The sequence below is a fragment of the Falco naumanni genome, chromosome 7 (assembly GCF_017639655.2).
Source record: "Falco naumanni isolate bFalNau1 chromosome 7, bFalNau1.pat, whole genome shotgun sequence".
Taxonomy (NCBI): domain Eukaryota; kingdom Metazoa; phylum Chordata; class Aves; order Falconiformes; family Falconidae; genus Falco; species Falco naumanni.
In genome coordinates, this window is record NC_054060.1 from 51,936,798 (window position 1) to 51,958,533 (window position 21,736).

The 21,736-nt window shown below is 45.9% G+C and overlaps 1 protein-coding gene across 8 annotated transcripts in view; it reads right to left on the minus strand.

Annotated features, from left to right (window-relative positions):
- Nucleotides 1-240: 240 nt before the first annotated feature.
- Nucleotides 241-21,736, minus strand: part of SUSD6 (sushi domain containing 6) — a 100,449-nt gene continuing 78,953 nt past the window's right edge. For all 8 annotated transcript variants that reach the window (XM_040601340.1, XM_040601342.1, XM_040601344.1 and 5 more), the window contains 4 exons: nucleotides 11,819-12,016; nucleotides 8,867-9,005; nucleotides 7,218-7,639; nucleotides 241-5,205 (listed from right to left, as the gene is read on the minus strand). In XM_040601340.1, coding sequence (XP_040457274.1) covers nucleotides 5,180-5,205; nucleotides 7,218-7,639; nucleotides 8,867-9,005; nucleotides 11,819-12,016 — 785 coding nt within the window. In that variant the 3' untranslated portion in view covers nucleotides 241-5,179. The remainder of the gene's footprint in view (nucleotides 5,206-7,217; nucleotides 7,640-8,866; nucleotides 9,006-11,818; nucleotides 12,017-21,736) is intronic.

Sequence of the window (21,736 nt, forward strand, 5' to 3'; positions counted from 1 at the left end):
GTTCTTCTGCAAACAAATGTTTGCACAAAACCCAAGTTCAATCTGCAGTTTCCTGGTAAGGACTGAAGGGTGAGGATGGGGTGAGGATGTGCAAAATGGATGGGATTTATTGCATTTATATACAGAAAACAAAGTGAAATTGGTTTAATTAGTTATGTGGATAGAGTAATAAGGCATTTTTTTTTCTTTTTAAACAACTGCTATCAGAACAGTAAAACCAGGTTTTGCAAATATGTTCCAAAAAGGTCAGCAAGGAAATCTGTCTCCAACCAGTTGTACGCTGATATTTTTTTTTTATATAGCGAGCCTGCTGGTGTCAGCTAAATCATCTCAACAAAGCACAAGCTTCCTTACAACCCAGTCATGAATGCATTAGCTCATTAGCCTGCAGCATACCTCTGTTTTCAGTCACTTCTCTTCTTTACCCCCCTTCCTTGTGTTCCCTTTTCTGTGCTGCAAATGACTTAACCATCCCAGATTACTTCCAGTGGCTGAGCCCGTTACTCTCTTAGCCCCACTCCTCAGCACTGACCCATCATCCACCTCCGGGAGCATCTTAGGATGTTTCCTCCCAAAACATGTGGAACAGATTTTTTCCTAACATGCCTGACTTCTCCATCTGCTGAAAGGCCACATAAAGGCTCCAGATGCGTTAAATGATTCACCACACCAGAGCTGAAAGAGGCCAAGGAGAAACCTCAGGGGAGATGTCCAAGAAGGTGAACAAGCAGCATGCTTGCTGAGTAAGCACTCTTCTACACAGCAAGTACCTTGGTGGTTAAGAAAAAGGATAAAAATCCATTAAGCTTTTCTCTTTCCCAAACTCAAACTCGGCAATTCCACAAGCTCTCATGCTGCAGCACATCTCCCAACTTAATTTTTTACTTCTTCTGCAGTTAATGATGGGGAGATACAAGCTATTTAAAGCCAAAACACAGAGAACCATCTCTCACCAATGCTGCCGACCCCCTTCAAGGTGGCAGGAGGCTCCGACACAATCCCAGCTGGCTCCTTGTTTGAGCTGAGCTTCACGATGCAGACCCTGACAGGAGACTGTCCTGCTTCCCTGTGGGTTAACTGTCACCTTCACTTTCTGGTTCTCTCAGGCTGGTCCAGTTCTGCAATGCCGGGGCTGTAAACACTGCAGTACGTTGCATTTTATTTCTTTTTCTAAAAAATCCATGCAACTGAAAGGGAGCAAGTAGGTTTTTCTATTGCACATAATATTCTGAATTTCTGAAATGCCCTTTTTTTTTAACCTATCAGACTCCAAAAATAACAGAAACCTTTAAAATAAATGCTATTTTTATTTTTCCAATGTGATTAAACCATTTTAATGTTCTTGAATATCACAGGATCCAGCATGTATGACAGAGCACGAGATGATTATGTCTGGAACTTCAAATAAGAAAAAATGCCTCCCTTCAGATTCTTTTGCCAGACACAGGTGGGGGGAAAAAAGTTAAGGAGGCTGTGGCTCCATCAGAAAAAAAACACCAAAAGAAAAAAAAAAAAGTCATTTACTGTGTTACACCTTGCAAGGCTGAGCCCCTGTGCTCCCCATCCACCACACTGAGATGCAGGCTGCATCCACCTATGGCAACAGTCAAAGAGGACACATTCTTTGCTCAGAGGTAATGAACGCTCCTGAGATAGAGCAGAGCTCAGGGCTGAGGGATCTTTAAGCCTCAGCCCTTGCTCCCAGAAGTAAAGACGGGATTGTGCAATTTAGTTTTTCCTAAATATCTGTCCAAAATACTTCCAGATCCTTCAGCCTCAGCAGAATTACAACATGAATGAACAAAAATCACTTGATAATGAGGCCTTGCTTCCCCTCCCCCATAAAAAAAAAAACACCCTGTCAAGCAGACATCTCTCAGGTTCCTCCCCAGCCATTCTACCTCATTTTATATGAAAATAAACTCTAAAGCTGAGGACACTGGCAAGGGGAATGTGATGCCCCCAGACTGTTTTCCATGTTCTGGTTTGCACAGGTCCTTGAGGCCTGTTCCTACAAGCACCGCTGCAGGAGACGGGCTCTTCTGCAAGTGCTGGAAGCATCAGCTGGGGCTACCAGCCAGCACAGCAGAGACTGGCCTGGGAGCTGCTGGTTTCCCTCAGTAAGCCAACAGAAGCTGCCTGTTTATTCCTGACCACAAGATCCACGCTTGCATGTTTCCATCCACCTCTGCATTTCCCCTCCTCCTTAGTAAAGCCATTTCCCGCAATTTTGTAAATGAAACAAAATTAAAGCACTCCCTCTTCTGTGCAGCTTGCTTCCTTCTCTTCCCAACCCAAATTGAATTTTCTCTCACAAACTGGCAGCTGCTTACTTTACAACAGCAGAAAGAGGAGGCAGGGCCACACAGCACCTGCTTTCTGCTGGCAAAGCAGGCACTTGTCCAGGGCAAGGTCAGGCCTTTGGATCAGCTTCCAGCTTTGTTGCGGGATTCTCCCACCAACCTGGTGCTAACACTGAGTTAAAGCACTGTCCCTTGCAGGAAGACAACATGTACCCAACTTCTGCACCTTGATTGCTGAGGGTCAGTCTGAATAGATGGGACCTTAAATGCACAAAGAGCGAGCAACTCCTCCTGCTCCAAGTGGTTAGGTAGCGAGGAAGAAGTCACGTATTCTTCCTCCACGCTCCCTTACCACTACACTCGCTCAATCCCTCCATCTGACCTGATAAACCAGTGAATGAGACAATTTGCTCAAGCTTAGATTGTTTCCAAAGTAGGAGTTAAAAACTAAATACAAATGTTCCCATGCTTATTTTCTACAATCCCAATAGCATATGTGTAAACAACATTTGCCCTCTACAGCACTTGAAGCTGGGACACCGCAGCCCACTGTAAAATGATGTGGGATTTTCACCATCCAAGCCAAACTAAAAATACCCAAGCCACCCAAATGGGATTTATCAAATCCTTGCATTAATGCAAGGTAACATGAGCAACAGGGAAGGAAGTTTAAAATACTGTATCTTTAAATTAATAACATCCCTCTAGAACAAGGATAGGGAAAACAGGATTCTTCCATCCACAGGCATGTGCTGCCCCAGGTGTTCGGGGATTAAACAGATAATCAGGAACACGAGCAGTTGGGACATGGCTGGATACTATGGCTAATCCCCATTTCCAGGAACTGGAGCTAAGCCACAGGAATTTTATACGTAACGGTGTTGTGTCACTTTTATCAAGTGCAATGATGGTATGTTTGTTCCTGGAGCAACAAGGATGAGGATGGTGAGGATCATAAACCAAAAGCAAAGCAGCAAAGACAGCATCCTTATTTACCTGTACATTACCACATGATGTGTAAGGCCATGACATTTTGCTCCTTCAACTCAAATAAAAATTTAGCAGCTTCTCACAGGGCAAACACTTCCCTTGTTACTTCAAGACAGTTATGACAAGGTACATTGCATCTAAGAAGCCAACTCTTCTTGCTGAAACCAATCCCATGGAACAGTGTCCAGACCTCCCCAATGAAGAAACGTTACAGCCACCACAACGCTTTTGTGATCGGATCACCTACCCCAGACAAATGTGGCTTTCTGCAAAAACGGAGTCCTGTTAACAGCAACCAGGATATTCTGGTCTGTTGTTAATAACCGGGGGGGCAGAGGTATACATATTTTTTTTTAATTTTATTTTCCCTGCTACCAGAACTTGAAACAATCTTCAAAACTTAGGCTCAAGAATAAGCTATGGTGTTCCCTGGCACTGTTGTCAACGTAGTCAACCTTCTCTCACAGCAAGAGGCAACTGCGCTGTATTTAGTAGAGACTTCATAAACGCTGCTTACCCCAGCCACAAGGAAGAAGCCCTTCTCTGTGGGCCCACTGAAGCCCATTAGGACAAACCAGCAGACTCTTGCTGTATGGAGCTAGGAAGACACACAAGCCTTCAAGATGGTAGTTACCCAGGACACAAGTACCAAGGTACCTAGTGTGGCTGCAAAAGTAATTCAGGATTGCACCAATGGCACTAGGCATTCACTACCTACAGGCATTTTTTCTCTTGAAGTTTTCAAACATGTGAACCACCTCCAGATTACATCTCAGAAGGGTTACCTCTGCCTGAAGATCTGACTAAAGGAACCTAAGCTTTAGCACAGAACCACCTTAACCAAAAAAGTTTGGAGACACACAGCTTATCCAAAGAGCAGGGCCACAGATTTGGTTCCAGTCCCGACGCCTCAATGAACGGTGCTAACTCATAGTTAACACAGGGCTGGTTACCTGAAAGCCACATCCCTCGTGCTTTCTGGACCGTGCTAACCACTGGCCATTCTCTAAGACCCTTCTACAATCTAACACCAGGAGCTGCTGTGGCACCACGCCAAAGCTGAAAGGGTTGTGTTACTGGCACTACAGTCCCAGTCCCAGCTTCTAGAAACACAGCGTAATCAAGTGGGCTGCACAGATAAAGAAGGAAGGAGACTACAGTGTTCTTCAGGAACGGACCTCCGCAGAGATGTTTTTTGAGAGGGGGGCAGAGAGCATTCCTACACATTGGACTTCTCAGCCTTCAGCGCTCTAGCAATTCTCAATGAACCGCTCCTGCACAGCTAAGTTGTCACACAGCCCATCTCATTTCAGGCGCTTCTAGACATCACAAGCTGCTCCTTAACTGGGATCCCTCACAAGCCCAGCTTCAGCCCCAGCGAGGCATTTTGTCCTGCCCTATCACAAAAAGGATGCAGGAAGAAGAGCCTATATAACATATATACGCATATATAAATTGTGTCTGCACCCAGTGAGCAAGCGGTTTCAGCCCCTGCTCTCCAGGCAGCTGAAGGGCTGGAGAGGCTGATAAGCTGCAACAAGCGGCGTGAGGAGGAGAAAGGCACAAGAAAAGAGCAGCTCTTCAGAGACTGCTGTCAAACATCTGGCTGGGGAAGAGGAGAGGAGAGCTCAAATCCACTCTGTTCCTTGAGCCCCTGATGCTGATGGAATGGGGAAGCCAGCGCTGCACCAACTCCACTGGTGCATCCAGGAGGCAACCTGGCGACATCCTTTGGATCTTCAGCTGAGGGCATCTCTGCTTGGAGGTATCCAGGGCACAGCTTGCGAGGACGGGGAAGGCTGCACAGAGTGCTTCTGTCCCGAAGGCAGGGGGAAGGGAGGAGGAAGAAATCCAAGAGGGAGAAGGCTAGACAAACACAGCAAGCCTCATGCTTCCTTCAATAAGGGAATATCTGAATGGTGGGGAGAGGGAAAAAAAAAAAAAAGAAAAAGTAGTCAAACTTCTGCAGTTCAATGCACACCAGAAAAACTACTGTTTAAAGCAAGGCAGGTTCCCACTTCCATAACATAATAATGCAGTGGTCTTCCTGTCACACCACCACAGCAGAAGGGACCTCTGGAGGACTCTACTCCAACCTGCTCCTATGAGCAGGACTACTACTAGCTCCAGCCTTGAAATCTCCCAAGGACAGAGACTCCCATCACCTCTCTTGGGTGCCCGCCTGGTCCTGCACTACCCTCCTAGTGCAAAATATTTTTCTAACAGCAAATGTGAATCTGTCAAGTTAGAGCTTGTAGCCATTGCCCCATGTCGCACCATCTGGCTGAGAAGAGTTTGGCTCCACAGCCTTTTCAACTCCCTGTAAGGTAACTGTAGTCAGTTGCTGGCTTGGCCCTTAGCTGCTCCTTCACCAGATTATAAAGCAGCCCAGCTCCTTCAGTCAGACCCCGCAAGCCCCTGGCTGTCTCGGCAGCCCTCCAACACAGCCTGTCTAGTTTCTCCACATCTCTCGAACTGGGAGAACCCACAAGAAGATACAGTATTCCCAGTAAAGCCTCATCAATGTTCTTTTAAAGGAAGTCATTACCTTCCCCTAGAATGACAGTTTCCCTCTTTCCCATGATCTCATCAATCTTTTAGTTCGTTAAAATACCCAAGATGTTTCTTATTGTGACAGGGATGGTTGGAAATACAAGAATCACACTTGCCCTTACCTACCTTGAAGAAATTCAATCTCCTTCAGTAGCTGCACCTTCCTCATCTTTGAGCCATAAGCACAAGCTTTGTGGCCTCCTGCTCTGCTACTGTATAACAAGCCCTAGAGGCAAGACGTGTTTCCAGGCGGTGATAAAAACGACACAGTGTAGAGGCAACATCCTCCAGTTCCTACACTGCAGACATTTTTTTGTTAAGCTTCACTTCTGGATTTCTGCTGTTTATGCACTTGAGGTTTAATGCTCATCTAAGGGCGCGTTGCCATTTCTAACCTTAAGCAGAAATCCCTTTTAACTGTTCTTACTGCCAGGGTTCTGGGTGGCATTACTATGGCTGCAGGCCTTGACACTACGGAAAGGAGAAGTTCTGCCCTCAGCTATCTACAAGCCAGTTATGTTTCCTGCCTGAGGCACAGCAGTTTCTGAAGAAGTAACCTTAAGCTGCAGCTTCACAGCAGCTCTGGCATTGTAAAGCCACTCCCTCAGGGCAGAACAGAAGCGCAGAAGGCCAGATGCACTGACTGTTTAACAGACTTGTCCCTCTGTCCTGTACAGTAAATTCAAGCACATCCCTTTTAAGTCTTCTCGCATGCCAAGGCTGCGGCACTGTACGCACTGTGGCAGTAAGCTGCTTACTAAAACAGTCTAAAAATGAAGCCGCCCAAACATCACAAAGGGTTTGTATTCCAAACAGCCTCCCACTCTAACCAGCTCATTTTCCATAAACACAGCTATTTTACCACATTTACGCTACGACGCTGGAGGCTGGCATTTCTCTGCAAATCCTCTGCTAACACAAGAGCGAGTAGCAGAACCCCAACAGTCTTTCCAGACTGCCCTAGGCTTCCAGTCTGAGCACGCCGCATACTTCAGAAGGTATTAAATACTGCTTGCATATCTAAGTTCTGAAACATCCCATGCAGAGTGGGACGCCTCTCTTCACAAGTTCCTCTAGTGCAGGGGTCCTCAAACTACAGCCCGCGGGCTGCATACGGCCCCCCAGGGTCCTCAATCCGGCCCCCGGTTATTTACAGAACCTCCCTGCCGGGGGTTGGGGGGGAACCAAGCAGCCGCAGATGGCTGCCTGCCACTGCATCCGCGCGCCGGCCCCCTGCTTAAAAAGTTTGAGGACCCCTGCTCTAGTGCCCGACATACCCAAGGGCATTCCTTGCCATTTTCATCCTAGGTGAACTGCAGAACCTGCTCTTGTAAGGGTTTCGGTTCAGCGCTCCTTGCCCAAGTCACGTACCATCTGTGTATTCCTCGGAGGAAGTGAGTGATAAAAGGCTCTGTATGTCACTGCTTTCTGAATCCTGGACCTCTTTGTGTACAGGTCTACTGCTAGCCATGCCAGCTACCCAGGAGGAGGTGGCAGCCTGATGCACAAGAACAGTTTCAGAGCGTTGAGAGCCACTGGCTTCACACAGTCCAGAATGTCCAGGGGCCTCATCTTCTCTTGCAAAGCTATTATGAGCCCCTTGGTCCTGCTGCTGCACCTCCCTGGCTCCATTCTGCCCAGCTCCCTCCGAGAGCACAATCTGCACTCGGGAATCCGAGGGTGGAATGCAGTTCCCTGTGCTGCCATACACCGCTTCTTCATAGGATGGCAAGGCCACTTGGACACCATCCACCATGATAGAGACCTGATCTCCAGACACACCTTGGTCTCGCCTCAAAAAAAAAAAAAAAAAAAAAAAAAAGAAAGAAAGAAAGAAGTGAGGAAACAAAGTTAAGCATTTGCATTTTTTTATATTATTACTGAGAAGTCCAATAACTACCCACAGCAGAATTCTAATGCTCACCATTGACTTATTTAGGGAAGAACAGACAAACATAAATGGTGGTTTAACAAGGTCAAGCAAGCATAGCCTGGCAGCCCTACCGTGAATTGCCATAAACATGAGCAGGGGCTGTAATTCACGGTGCCCAATGGATTTAGCAGCAAGAGCTGAAAAGGTTACAGTGCTTCCCACCTCACCTGCCTCCATAGCTAAATCTGACAAAGATCATGACTCAGAGCCCTCTGCTGTCAGCAGATAAAAAAGCTTTGACCACCACTGATTTCAGTTTGTTATGCTGCTATATTCTGCAACACCCAGCGCTGCCTGTTCTGCCACCTTTGCAGTCGGTAAGATAACCTCTGGCAGGGTGGGGCAGATGGCTCTTAAATTGGTACAGTGTCAATCACCCAGGCTCATCAGTCCGAGTCCTGAGATTGAATATTTCTTTTCCAGTGGTTTGGACTTCTTCAGGAAGAGGCAGACTCCAGGACTCCACCTCTCAATCTTGCTGCTGCTTAACAGCCACATCTCTGCTCTTATTGAAGGAGTACTAGCAGCTGGTTTGGAAAAGAGTCCACAGTGACTTTGTTGACTTAGCTGGCAGCAGTGTTATGGCTGGGTCCCTCCTCTCATCCACAAACTCAGGCCACAAGGGTTCTCCTCCCACAGCAAGGAAGGATGGCGGATTTGCATGCTTACCTCGTCAACAGTACAGCCTGAATTCACGTCCATAGGATCTCATGGACTGGGGGAGATGCATATACATACCCAGACACATACTTTGTTAGCTATCCGAGGCTAGAAGAGGCAGGAGACTGATCTATAGCCAGACTAGTAGAGATTGTAACTTTTCACATTCAAAGCCAAGGAAAGGAGCAAGGAAACTGCTCATCAGATGCCATGTTAGAAAGGGGACTGCAGCTGGGTATCGCAGACCACCATTTCAGACTACTGCTGGACCATGGGGCAGAGGTGCTACCAAGGTGATTAAAACAGGAGTAGAGAAGCAAGGAGGTAATTTGCTCCAAAATGAAAGCCTAAACCAAGTACCTTAATGGGTTTCTGCTGCAAAGAAACAGGATGCCTCTGAGCCCCTCCAAACCCCAGCTATACTCACCTGCTATGATGGAATGACTTCAGCTTTGGCTGCAGCAAAACAAACAGCACAACCAAGAGCAGAATCAGGGCAACGGAGCTCGCTGTGGAGGCTACTATGGACAGTGTGGGTACTCCAATTGTTGGAGGAGAGTCCTTTTCTACAAAACCAAGAGGAACACAAGGTGAAATGATCCACTCCCTTAAATCGCTGTCATAGGGAAGAAAAAAAAAAAACATCCACACTGCCACCTCTCAGGAGTTACACTTGGGTGCACATGTGAGGAGCCCAAGTTTCCCAAGGTACACTAGCTCTCTCTTACAGAGGACAGTTCAGAGCTCAGGCTGACACCTCTCTATCAGCTGTAAAAGGAACCTAAAATAAAACATGCACATACAAGGGTCCTTTGGAAAAACACAAGGCAAAGAGCAGCAGTACAAGCAGGTCATGGGAACTGATAGATGGTAGTAAGGGTCATGTTATATATAGACTTGGCTGAAGAAAAGCAAAAAATGTCCTGATCGCACCAGCAAGGCCAATAATTGTCTAGCACAATAAGCAGGACATTTTAGGCCCAACAATAGGAAAATCTCCTAATAATGGGTTTTCTTGGTTAATGGAACAGCCTCCCAAAAGAAGGGACGGAAATCACCTGGCTGGGTATATTTAAGATGCAGCAAGCATTCAGTTTCTCCCTCACACAAACGTATGCCAGGGAACAGAGAAGGAAGGCAGATGTTACTTCAGGATACCGAGTTTTCAGTGTTGGGTACGTGAGCCCTATTCACACTACTCCTTCCTACCCTTCCTCAGCTGTGCCATGTGACTGTACAGGAACCAATTTGGCTTTTAAAGGCCCCTTGCAAGACAGGAATAAATTGGGAGTGCAGACAGAATGACTTGCAGCTGGTAGTGCTGAACATTGTATATCATGCCTAGACTGCTACACTACTCATTGTCTGTATGTGTGTTGCCTCTGTCCCTGATTTGTGTCTTTGGTAGCGATCTGAAAAACCTCACCTACCTGTCGGCAAATACTATCCTGCATTTCACATTCAGGACATTGCCACATATGCAATTCCTCAATTTGTTTTTGCTACATTCAACACACTCTTCAGGAGCACAGGTATCAAACTGCAGGGGGATGCAGGACACGTGCAGGTAGCAAGGCAAGGGAAGATGAGCATGAAAACAGAAGAAAAAAAGCTGGAGGACCACTATTTTTAAACCTACAGCCTGAAATCTAGCATGATTGAAAACAAGCATGTATGCTGGAAAGCTCTTCTGCATTTCCTGTATCTTCTCTTTGGGTCAAACCTATCGGTTTAATTGTTCTGAACTTGTTCTGAAAATTTTCAGAAGTAGCTTGACCTCTCCCCAGGGAAAAAACAACGCCTGCTACATCTTTCCCTATAGCAAACAGGGTTGAGTAAGGACTTCCACTTTTAACATTACTCAGGGCACTTTGAATACGGTGACAGGGCAGAGGGTAGACACATAGGGGTGCTCCACTGTCAGCATCAGCACACAATGCTGTAAAACTGTTCACTACCGAGGGTACACTTCAGCACATTCATCACCTCATATCCAACAAGATGCTTGCTAACTCCTACAATAAACTGCCAAAAGGCTATGGGGCTGACAGGCTCAGAGCTACACAAAACATGTGGTAACTGTTAGAGATTTCATTTACTCTACATGGAGTAGGTGCATTCTTACCCATTACCAATCATTTTATGATTTACTGCTTTTCTCCCTACAGTCTCCCACCACCACCTCCTCCTTTTAGCCCTGTGAAAGAGACCCGCTAATTAAACCTCAACTGTCTCTGACCCTGACCAGTTGTGTCAAAGCCTGTGCTGTGAAAGCAATAGCTTTTTCACCGGGTCAGACTTTTGAGGCCCCACGTTTGAAAAGGCCACTGATCCTTCAGGATGCTAAAGAAATCAGGGATTTCTGCTCATCACAACACAATCAGCTCTGATGTAGACCAAGCACCACATGCAGGAATGCCACCCAGGGAACACTAGCTGCAACAGCACAGCTTTGCTCTCCAGCCTGGGTGCAGCAAGGGAAAAGGGGACCACTGTGGAAAGGAAGCTTATGCTGAATTTGAAAAGCCTCTTCAGAATCTAGTTGCTGGCAGGTAAACTCCCAGTTCCCTTCCTTATATATCATAGGAAGAGGCTACTGGAGTGCCTGTGACAGAGACGCACTAAGTGTCTTTGGAACAGGACAGAATATTCTAGAGACCACAGGTATGCAGTGAGCTCTGTAAGAGCTTGAAGAAGGTGTCTTTCTGTTTCCTTCTGATTAAGCTTACACTTTTTGCTTCATGGATTATGAGACTTAATTCCAGAATTTACATCTTGCTGACTCAGGACGACTGAGCAGTAAGACTCTATCAACAAGTCAAACTTGAAGAGGGGAGGGAGTTCTCCCTTTATCCAGTTTGCACACTCAAAACCAGAAGAGCTGTAGACAAACTAAGAGCTGTATGATGAACATTTTCCTGCAAACCTTTTTATCTTCCTGCTTTGATGGAGGAAGATTGGCTCTACACACTCACACACACACAGATGGGTACACCACTGAGGGAGGTGTACTGTCAAACCTATCAGAAGCAAAACCAGACAGCGTGGAAAATGCTTCAGTTCGGGCTTCCCCCATTTCTGGGACGAGAGCTGTCAAAGTTAGAGGCTCCACATAAGCAACAAGTTGCCCCCTTTACACTCCTCTTTATAGGTTGCCTCCCTGCATTAGGGACTCTAAGCTTGCATCTGATGGGCTGTTACAGAGGTGATGTTTTTAATAAGAGCAGTGATTGTGAGCCACATTTATAAAATCACTGGAGCAATGAGAGGCAGCTGTATGGACTTCCTCTGTATCACACAGACTCAGTGTTTAGGGTTAAACTGAAAAGCCAATGCAAGGGCAGTTTCGACTATCCCAGTGAAGTCAGGGAGCACTCACCTGGGCTGAGCCTGCAGCTGACTTCCATGGCTGGGTTCCACTCTCCATTCTTGCAGGTCAAGTACTTATAGTCTCCTTTCAGCATGTAGCCTTCAACGCACAGATACTCTATGACACTGCCTGAAGTCAGAGGGTTGTTGCACGGGCTAGGGTGGCATTTATAGCCTCCATTCTCAGGCTGTGGTGGCTGGGGACAATCTGGAAAAAAAAGAAGGCATCATAGAGGATATCTCAAAGGAAGACATCTATTGCACAATACATACGGCACATAGGCAGACTTCCACCTACGAACACCCACTAAATTAAGAAACTACTAAAACAGAGAAGAAAGACTGTTACACAACAGCAGAGAACACTGCTCAGTTTCACCTCTGATATGTCTTCTGTGATTGTTAAATACTGCTTGTTATCCCAGTAGTACAATCCAGTTGGCAGGCATCAAACTGGTGATATTTTTGAACAGTGACACAAGAGATTCCACATGAGAGAAGCCCAGGAAATCCTTGGTGCTATCTTTTCCCCACAGCTGTTTTGCTAGAGACTGGGGGAACCTAACAATCACGCTTTCCTATTAATTTGATATGGAAAAAGTGTAAGACCTCCTACCGAAACAAATGAAGAACGCAAACACCCACTGTACTATGGGTACAAATGTCAAGGTACAGAGCTGCCCCATAGGGCATCCTGGAAGCCTGTAACAGCATGCTGATTTTAGCTATTTACATAGATCCACCAACAGTACAGGGAATAGAGCTTTGCTGCAGTAAGACCAAATATTCTAGCTTATTTTTAAAAAGGAATTAGTTACATCACTGAGACATTTCTAAAAACGCCTCTGTTTACGTATGTGAAGTCTGGAGTGCTGAAGGCACTTTACGTTCCTTCTTGTATCTCTCCTATCCTGAATAATGGGTATAGACACAGCACATGCCAGAAATTTTCTTCTAAAATTTTAAAGAGCCATTCAAATAAAACCAACAAACCACAAATGAGGAAACTGTACTGGAAACAGGGTGTTTGTATTGCTTAAGATTTCCTCTCCTCCGGCAGGTCACCATGACCCTGCAGAACAGCCCGAACACACCCTGCTGACATCACATATCTGCCTGGCTGAAAAAGGGAGAAATCCAGATTCTTCCTTTTAAATCCACATCAGCTTCCAAAACTTCACAAAAGAAAATACACCAAAGGTCCCTCTTGAGGTATTTTGGGGCATGGAAAACCAGTCAACCCACCCACCGTATTCCACCGCAGCATGGTGATCCAGGCCTGCCCACCTTAATCCTCGGAGCACGCATCCCCACATTCCGCCTCTAAGTGTCCCACTTACTGTGGGACAAACGGCCAGAAACAGCTGGCAAAGTTCAAGCAGCTGAATTTTGGGCAAGATTTAAGCAGCAATAGCAAACTTCAGAGATTCATTCCACTGTGGAAAAATTTGCTACATTGCTTCAGTGCAAGAGACCCTTGAACCTAATCACATGTGTGAATGCTTCATAGGTAGTGCCTTGTAAATGCCAGAAAACCCTGAGATGAAGTGCTGAGCGAAGCCAAAAACCCTCTGGTATGAGTTCTGCCAGCTTTATAACTGGAATTCAATTTACTTCTTGAGAGAAAAGGTTAACAGGGGTCTAAGCAGCAGCTTTTCAAGAAGACTTTGTTCTTGAGGAGGCTTACTCTTAAATAAGCTTCAGAGAAGCCACTGTCCTGTGCTTCATGACTATTAACTGTTGCCTCTTCTGTGTTTATTTTTCCTTTCTGCAATAATTTCCCATTTTGTAACCGATGTTTTAACCCTTTACCTTATGAGGTTAAAACTTACTTTCACTTTAAGCCTGTCCAGCACTTAGGCTCAGCCGGGATTAGCTGAAGCAACAGATTCATGGCACATTTCATGTTCAGGCACAGAGACAAACGCTCTGTTTCATCTGCAGCCCAGGAGAGGGGTTTCTTGCTAAACTGCAAGAATCCATTTGAGCACCAGAAATATCATCAGCAATTTAACACATACCTCTCTGGGCAATGGTAGAGAGCTGTGAAGAAAAGCTACTGTCACCACAGCAGCTGCTGAAACTTGGGAGCAGAGAGAACAACTTCCCTGCACCTTTTTATGCCAGAGAAGGTACCTGGAACTGCTTGGGAGCCAAGCACAGCATCTTTCTGCTAGCTGATTGCAGCAAACTGAGCTCATTCCCTCTGTCCCTCCTCCTGAGCCATACCCACACACGGCCATTGTGCTAGGAGTTGTTTTGGACTAAGCAGCAGCTCACTGTTTGGCTCCCCTCCTATCATAAACTGCCACCTACACTGATGAGGTTTCCAAGTTATGTACGAAACTCAGCCAGCCAACAAGAAATGAACACTCATTTACCTTGCAGCAGTGCTCTCAAAGGCTTGGAAATACCAGTGCATCAGTCATCTACAGAACCCTGACTTGGCCAACTCTGCACAAGAACTTCAGAAGGAGGTACACAGCTATGCAACTGCAGATTGGTTTCCTCCTCACCTCCACGGGCCACTTGGCACACAAAAGGAGAGAAGCAGCTGGTAAGCACGTTCAGTCAGTTGTCCCTGACTTGTCTTCCTCACACAGGAAAGAGATTGCAGAGTTAGTCACCTTCCTATTCCCACCACCTCCTTCACTCATTTGTCATCACAGCATCCAAGAGTATTACAAGTATTTTAAAATGTCATCTTCACTGTGATGGAAAAACACTGTTTATGTGCTAGGGAAATAGATAAGACAAGAAAGGATCTGGATCAGGCAGCCTGAACATCAACACCCTCCACTCTTAATCTGACTGAGCATCTCTGGGCAAACCCAGCTCCCCTGGAAGACCACCTGAACTGTCCTTTGCAAGGCAGACTCAGGGGAACAGAGCACCTCAGCACCTGTAGGTTTGGAGAGGGCTACTGGACAGTGCTGATGGCTTTAAAGATTGCTGGAGATGGCCCCAGTGAGGGTTGGATGAGTAAGATGATGGACTGATAGTAAGATAATGGTGCCTGAAAAACCAAGACAGTCAAACACCTCTGCTCTCTGCTGGACCAGCTCCCTTTCCCTGGCATCTCAGAGAGCTCACCAGCTCTGCAAACCAGGGCCCAGCCCAGCGTTAACACAGGCACCCAGAAAGCTTGGGACAGACAACGCAGCTTTCCACTGCAGCAACCTGCCCCTGAGTTTTCAGTACCCTCAGCTTTCACATGCTCTGTGACAGGTTTATTCACTTGCCTCCATATGTGTGCTCCAAACAGGGAGCAACAGAAGAAAAGGTAGAGTCTGATTCTGCACAACTCTTTATCCCACCAAACCACAGCAAAGCTTACGCCCCGAGTTTGCAGCACTGGCACACCCATGGCTATACAGAATCAGGCAGAGTGGCCCATCCACCACTTCGGACAGAATAAACCACGGACACACCAGGGGTGAGACAAGCTGGGTGCTCACTGCTGCCACAACCCATGTCCAGAGCGGCTGCTCCTGGCTACGCTTTGTAGCCAGAAGGTGCAGATGGATGGGAACAGCTGCCTGCATGAACCATTGTTGGCTCTCCAGAGCATGGCTACGTTGTGATGGTTCGATACTGGTCTGGGAGCAACCTGACCCAGCTCTCCTTCCAGCCTCACGCCTCCCAAGCAGGCTGCTTGTGTTTAACCCTCAGCAGCGTTTGCATGCCGCTGTGTGGCCCCCGCTGGAGTGTTGCCGTTTGGACATTACTTTGGCACAATGATGCTTCTTGCAGCACATGAACTAAACCATGGAGGAGAGTTTTCCAATATCTTAGCACCAATTAAAGCTGGGCAGACTTCAAGTGACACAGCAAAACCATGACCCCAGATTTACTCCTTCCAAGTTTCAAAGGTACGTGGGACATCGTGGATACACTGCAGCTTCCCAAAAGGTTACAAAAATTCCTTTGAAATTGTGGGACACTAAGTACTCATATTTTAACAAATTGACACCCTTCCCAATAGCATCAGTCTAGACTCACAATGGCACTGGGTTATATCAGAAATACAAACAAACATGCAGGAATTTAATCCACTCTCTCCCTGCAACACATGTTCTTGGAAGTATCCCAGGGTTTACAAGACATCTTAAAACAAATGCTCACACCAGGAAGGGAAGAAAGAGAACACCAAGTTACAGAAGTTATCAACTTCCTAGGGGGTTACCGACATCCTAGACTTGCAAAGCTATTCCCAGCATCTTGATTCATCAGGCTTTGAGGATGCCCACAAACAGTAGTTTTGAACATTGCAGCACTGTGTACAAAAGGAGCAGAGCTTTACTCCCAAAGGCCCCGTTTCTAAGAGGTACTGAAGTTTATGACATCTCCCAAGAGAGCTGGTTCTCCGCCAGCACACACTGCTGGAAAACAGGAAAGAGATAACTGATGAGAAGTCCAAACATTTTGAACATCACTGAAGTCCGTTCAGAGGTAAAGCAACATTCATTTCCAAACTGACAGGCAGAAAGAGTGATGCACTGGAGTTTCTGCAAATGCCATTCCAAAATACTAGGTATTTAGTATATAGATTTTTTTTTATACACAAATGAAAAGTTACTAAGCCAGTATGCACCTCCACCCAGTTTCCCATCAAATCACTTGTAAGCATCGTATTTTTCTGTGTCTAGGTCACATGAGAAAATACTGTCCTCCTTCAAGAAGCGTTAACTGCTCTTATTTTCTCTGAATAGCTGTTACCAACTTGATGATAAAGTACCACAACACTAAGGAACCTCTTTTTTATTGCAAACACAGTGTCATCATGTACCTTTACCAGCTCCCTTTCCCATGGCTCTGCTAGTAGTAGCAAGCTCCACTCACTTTCTCTCCTACCAAATTCACAAGACAGCTGTGAGGGGTTGGAACGTGGCTTCTTTTAGGGACAGCAAGATGTGTCAGTTAGCCACGTTAATTAGCCTAATCACCAAAGGACGAAATGGATCTTCCATGTCCTGGCTGAGCTGAAGTTAAGTTGTGGTCCTGAGCTCCAAAGCTACAAATATACAAACAAAGCATTTCTAACAATGAAAAAACAACACAAAATGAAGCCATGGTCACAGGTAACACCACAGATGGAAGTACGTGGTATTTTGTGTGCTAACAAAAAAGTGAGGGCTTTTAGATACTCAGAACATAAACCACAGGAGCACAGTTAAGCCTTGATCTCCCAGGAGTGAAATCCACAGATAAGTAGCAGATCCCAACTCCCAAGCAGGATGAGGCTGTAGTGGCAAGGATCAAGTAGCATACACTCCACTTACACATAGAATGTAAGATTAAAACACACTTCAATCTGACTGGATAATGGCCACAGAATTACAAAAGCCCCTCAGCGCTGACCTTCTTTGCACAAGCACACCACCGCACTAGAAGTGGTCAAAAGGCACCTCTACAGTCTTGTTTGCTTGGCACTGCATAGGGTTTTTTTCAGCTAGTAAGGCTCCTGGATCCTAGCAGGGGTCTTAGACCCCTTTTATCTGCACCAAGCACCTGAACTGTATTTCTGTCACTCCTCTTTTGCTGGACAGCCTGGCCAAACAGAGATGAAAACACACAGAGATGAAAACAAAATCCTGCTTAACTAAATATATTCTTACAAGGAAAAAAAAAAAAACCAACCTTAACACAAAAAACTACTAATCATCATCTGCTAGAGTTCGTAACTGCAAGTTTGTAACTGAGGGAGAACAAGCCGTTGCATTGCTCACCTTACGTGGGTGGGCAGATGCGTGTAACATTGCTTAACAAAGGGTTGTTTTGCACCGAACATCCAGTAACATTTCTTTCGCTTCTGTACAGCAAAGGCACAAAGGTCACTGATGCTAGGATGGGAACAGTTTTGACAAATTTATGTTGCTGTTTATGTGAGTTAGGCCCAAATCCCAAAAGTTCAAGAGGAAGCTGGACTGAGGTAAATTCCCCGCTGACTACACAAGTGCTCTAGTACGTTTGACCGTCTCAGAGCAGTGTTAGAGGAAGCTTTCACGTCAGTATTGAAGAATTTTGGAAGCAATCTTGGTAGACAACGCCTGCTCCACTGGATCCCCTGAATGCATGCCCTGTTGAGATACATTAATGCCTCCCCAGCCTTTCAGACATACCACAGCTTTTGCGAGATGTGAAGACTGGAAATGGAAGATCCTAAGCTCAATACTTCTCTTTCCTCATCTACAAGGTTTACTCCATTTAACCGGTATTCTCAAGACGCAGAGGAAAAACACTCTACAAACAAAACCCACCCTCCTAATCTAACAAGATGAACATTTGTTCCCCTGACTAGTCTGGTTAAACCTGTCATGTCTCACGCCAACATGTCCTGCCTGGTGAGCAAACATCTTTGTGAAGCAGGACAAGTACAGAAGTACTAGAGGCCATGCTATTTACTTCATGCTGTTCCCTATGAAACCTCTTCCTAACTTTCTTGTGCAGCCTTGACTCCCCTACGGTGGGATTTCTGTGGAGCTGCTTAAAAAAATCCAAAAAGTTTTTCTTGCCTTAAAGCGTATCTTTTTGTCTCTTTTTTTCATACCCAGTCACACAGGAAGATTCCCTCCTGGTCACAGTCACTGTCTTTGCCTATTCACTCTCTTTCAAGTTGTGCTCCAGTGCATTCCACAGCGGCAAGGACTTCCCTGCCCAAATCTCCGGTTCTCCGAAACACCACTGTCTTTGTCTCAGCCAGGACTTGCCACTAGCTATAGAAGCAGCACATCCAGAAAAGCATCCAAAAATAAAAACAACATATCCCCATCCTCCAGTTACTTGTCCCTGCTACGGAGGCCTCCAGTTTTCAACTTGGATAATTCACGTGCGTGCATCACTTCAGTATAACAGAGAGAACTGCAAAAGCTATTACTAACTTCTCCCAAAAAGCCCCAAACTCTTTAAGTCACCCTTGAGATTAATCCTCCCTCTCTACTCCCCTCTTCAGCCTGGGTCCTGCCACAGTTAAGTGGGTGGTCTGAAACACCAGCTGCATCTGAAGCCTTCTGCAGAGACTGTACATTTTCAGCATCTCAGATGGGAGGTTCAGGTTTAATTAACACCATGCTGAAAACAAAAGAGGCATGTTCACCATTTCTCTCCAAGTTAGTATCCTGAACAGTCTCACAACAATAAGGTGTGTGTGTGGGGGGGGGTCAGTTGCTATTTTTTTGTAAAAATTCATACACAGGGCTTCATCTTTTTTACACAATGCTTTTTCACAATAAAAATGTGACAGCCTGACATAGCTGGCCAGCCAGCAGGCTAGAAGTCCAAGTCAGAGACCAGCAATATTGCTCACTTTGGCTTCTAGAGGGCCTGGCAATTCTAGCTGAGTGCTGCCCCTGGATCCCACTCAGGGGTGACAGTGAACATTAGTTTCGCCTTTGGAAACAACTGAAAAAATTTGCTAGCAAGAGCTCTGGCCATATTTGCCAACAGGAGAGAAGACGTCTCTTCGCAGAGCTTCAGCTCTTGCCAGCAGGGCAGTACCCGATCTCTCCACTAATCTCCTGGTTGTTTAGTAAGCCAGTAAGGAAACTATTTACTCCTCCCTTAGCCCAGTTCTTAGATCTCTTCTATTTATTGAATACACTCCCAGCCTCTATCACCGGTACTCAGAGAAGCATGAATGTGACCCAACCAGATAGTAGTGTCACTACTGTCCTTAGCCACAGCAGCAGGGTAACCAGCCAGAGTTGCCAAGCTGACTTAGCAGCTTCTTGAGCAACAAAGGCAACCCACAGCCTCCCAGTGCTGCAGACAGACTACAGTGCCTCAGCTTACACATAACAGAACACACTGTCCAAGTTTTCATGCAAGTAATTTTTTTGTTGTTTTTAAACAGAGCTTTTCCTCCTGAAGAAGTGGTTGTCTTAAACTCTCCAACATTTGCTAGGGCAGGCCATATCCCTGCCTAGCATATGATGAACTCAAACCCCATTATATACCTACTGGAAGAAAAAACTAGAAGAGAGGCACCAAAACTAAAGGCAAAAATATAACTGGCATACACGCCATTTTCAACAGCAAGCACTTGTTTTATAAACCCTTCTCAAGTAGCAGACAGGAAATTCACTGCCCAAGTCAGCTGCTTTTCTCATGAGAACTTTACCACCTATGCCCTAAAGAGTCCAGGCTAAAGGTAGTTTGCTGCCTTGAGAAGGAAAAAAAAAATAATCTATATATACACACCCACACCCCTGTTTGATTCAAAGATCATACAGCTACCCATCAGCCCCTCTAACCCAAGCCTTCTGCTGCATCACTCTCTTGGGGAACAGCAGAAGACCAGCATGGCTGCTGTGACACCGTGACTGCAAAACAAAAACTCCAAAGGCTCCTCTTTAGGATTTTTTTCCTCTTAAACCAGGGACTTGAATCACATGTAACATTTCTTTCTGCCTGAGGCAGGACTGAGGTTTGGCTCCAGGAGTCTTCTGCAGAGAGGGAGATGACAGGGAGAACACCTGCCAGCTTTGTTTTCAGGGTGAAATCCAGACAGGCAACATCCTTGGTTTTCCTCTCTTCCCCTGTGCACACAAATCAGCCTATAAACAGCAGAAGCCACTTTTGGAAGCCCCTCAACAGCAATTTAGTTTTAGTAAGAAGCAAGTCGGTTATCATTTCACACCTTTTTTAGACTAGTTAATGCCAACTAAATAGCATCTCTTACCAAAGCATAAACCACTTCCTAGGCAGCTGGTCTGCAGAGAAAAAGCACCTAGATAGGCTTTGATCGACAGTACTGCCTCTTCCCCACCCGCCCCTTCCTTCCTGTTGAGAAAGCAATGACAAGAGGATGCACTTTAGTGGGAGATGCAAAAGCATGCTCCAGCTGGTCGGAGTGCCAGCTCCATTTCTGAGTTTCAGGTTTCCAGCTACCGACGCTTACCTGGATACAAAAGCTTTCAGCACAGCAGTTTCCCACTATGCACCCTCTGCTTCTGCACTGCTCTCCCCAGTCCGAGCATTTGGGTTAATACTAATACTAGGCTAGGAAATGGCTTATCAAGTATTCCACAGATAAATGTCACTGCTTGTAACAGCAGGTCTGTGCCGAGCGCAACGCGCCACATGCTTTAGACTGGGGTTTCTCTTGGCTGCCTGGCTCTGAGCAGCACAGCAATGACCTGCTCTGGGAATCATATATGAGATTCTACCATCTGCCAATATCCAGCATCTTGGGGACATTTGTGGGGGACATTTTTTAGCCCACATAATTAAATTCCAACAGAAATGTCTTCTGCAGTCATTAGAAAGATTAGTCCCTAGAGGACAGGTGGGTCCTTCCTGGTGGAGGTGAAGCATGCCCTGCTCCCCTTTCAGGGAGGTAAGAGCTGTTAGTGGGGATTTTTGCTTATTGCCCACAAGCATGCTAACCTGTGTATTTTAACTACACAAACACTGTAGCTGCAGGCACAACATCTGAAAAGGGACCCAAAACTGAACCTATCCTCTGCCAGCTGGAAACAGTTGAGAACTCTGTGTTTCTAGTTGGAGACAGCATTCACACCACAAAAGACAGACAACCAGATGTCCAGGTTTTCCACTGGTCTCATTTCTGGGGTGGAAATGGGGAGTGAAACCAGGAGAACAGATTTTGAATCTTCTCCTTTTCAGCACTCTGATTTCTCTAGCACATGAGCAGATGGGTCATTTCCCAGAGGGACAAACCTGAGATGGCAGCTGCTGCCCGGGCCCAGTCACAACAGCTGAGGCTAAAGAACCTCTTTATATTTTACTTACAGGAGACAGAAGCCAATAAAAGACCTCCATTGTGAGCGCACACACTTCTTGCAGACCCTGCCCCTAAAATATTTTAAGCCTCCCTAAAAACACACTGCAAAACATAACCCTCTTTCGGGCTCTGTGTATTAAGCAGAGGACAAAGTCCACTGAAAAATAAGCTCTCTGTCTTTAC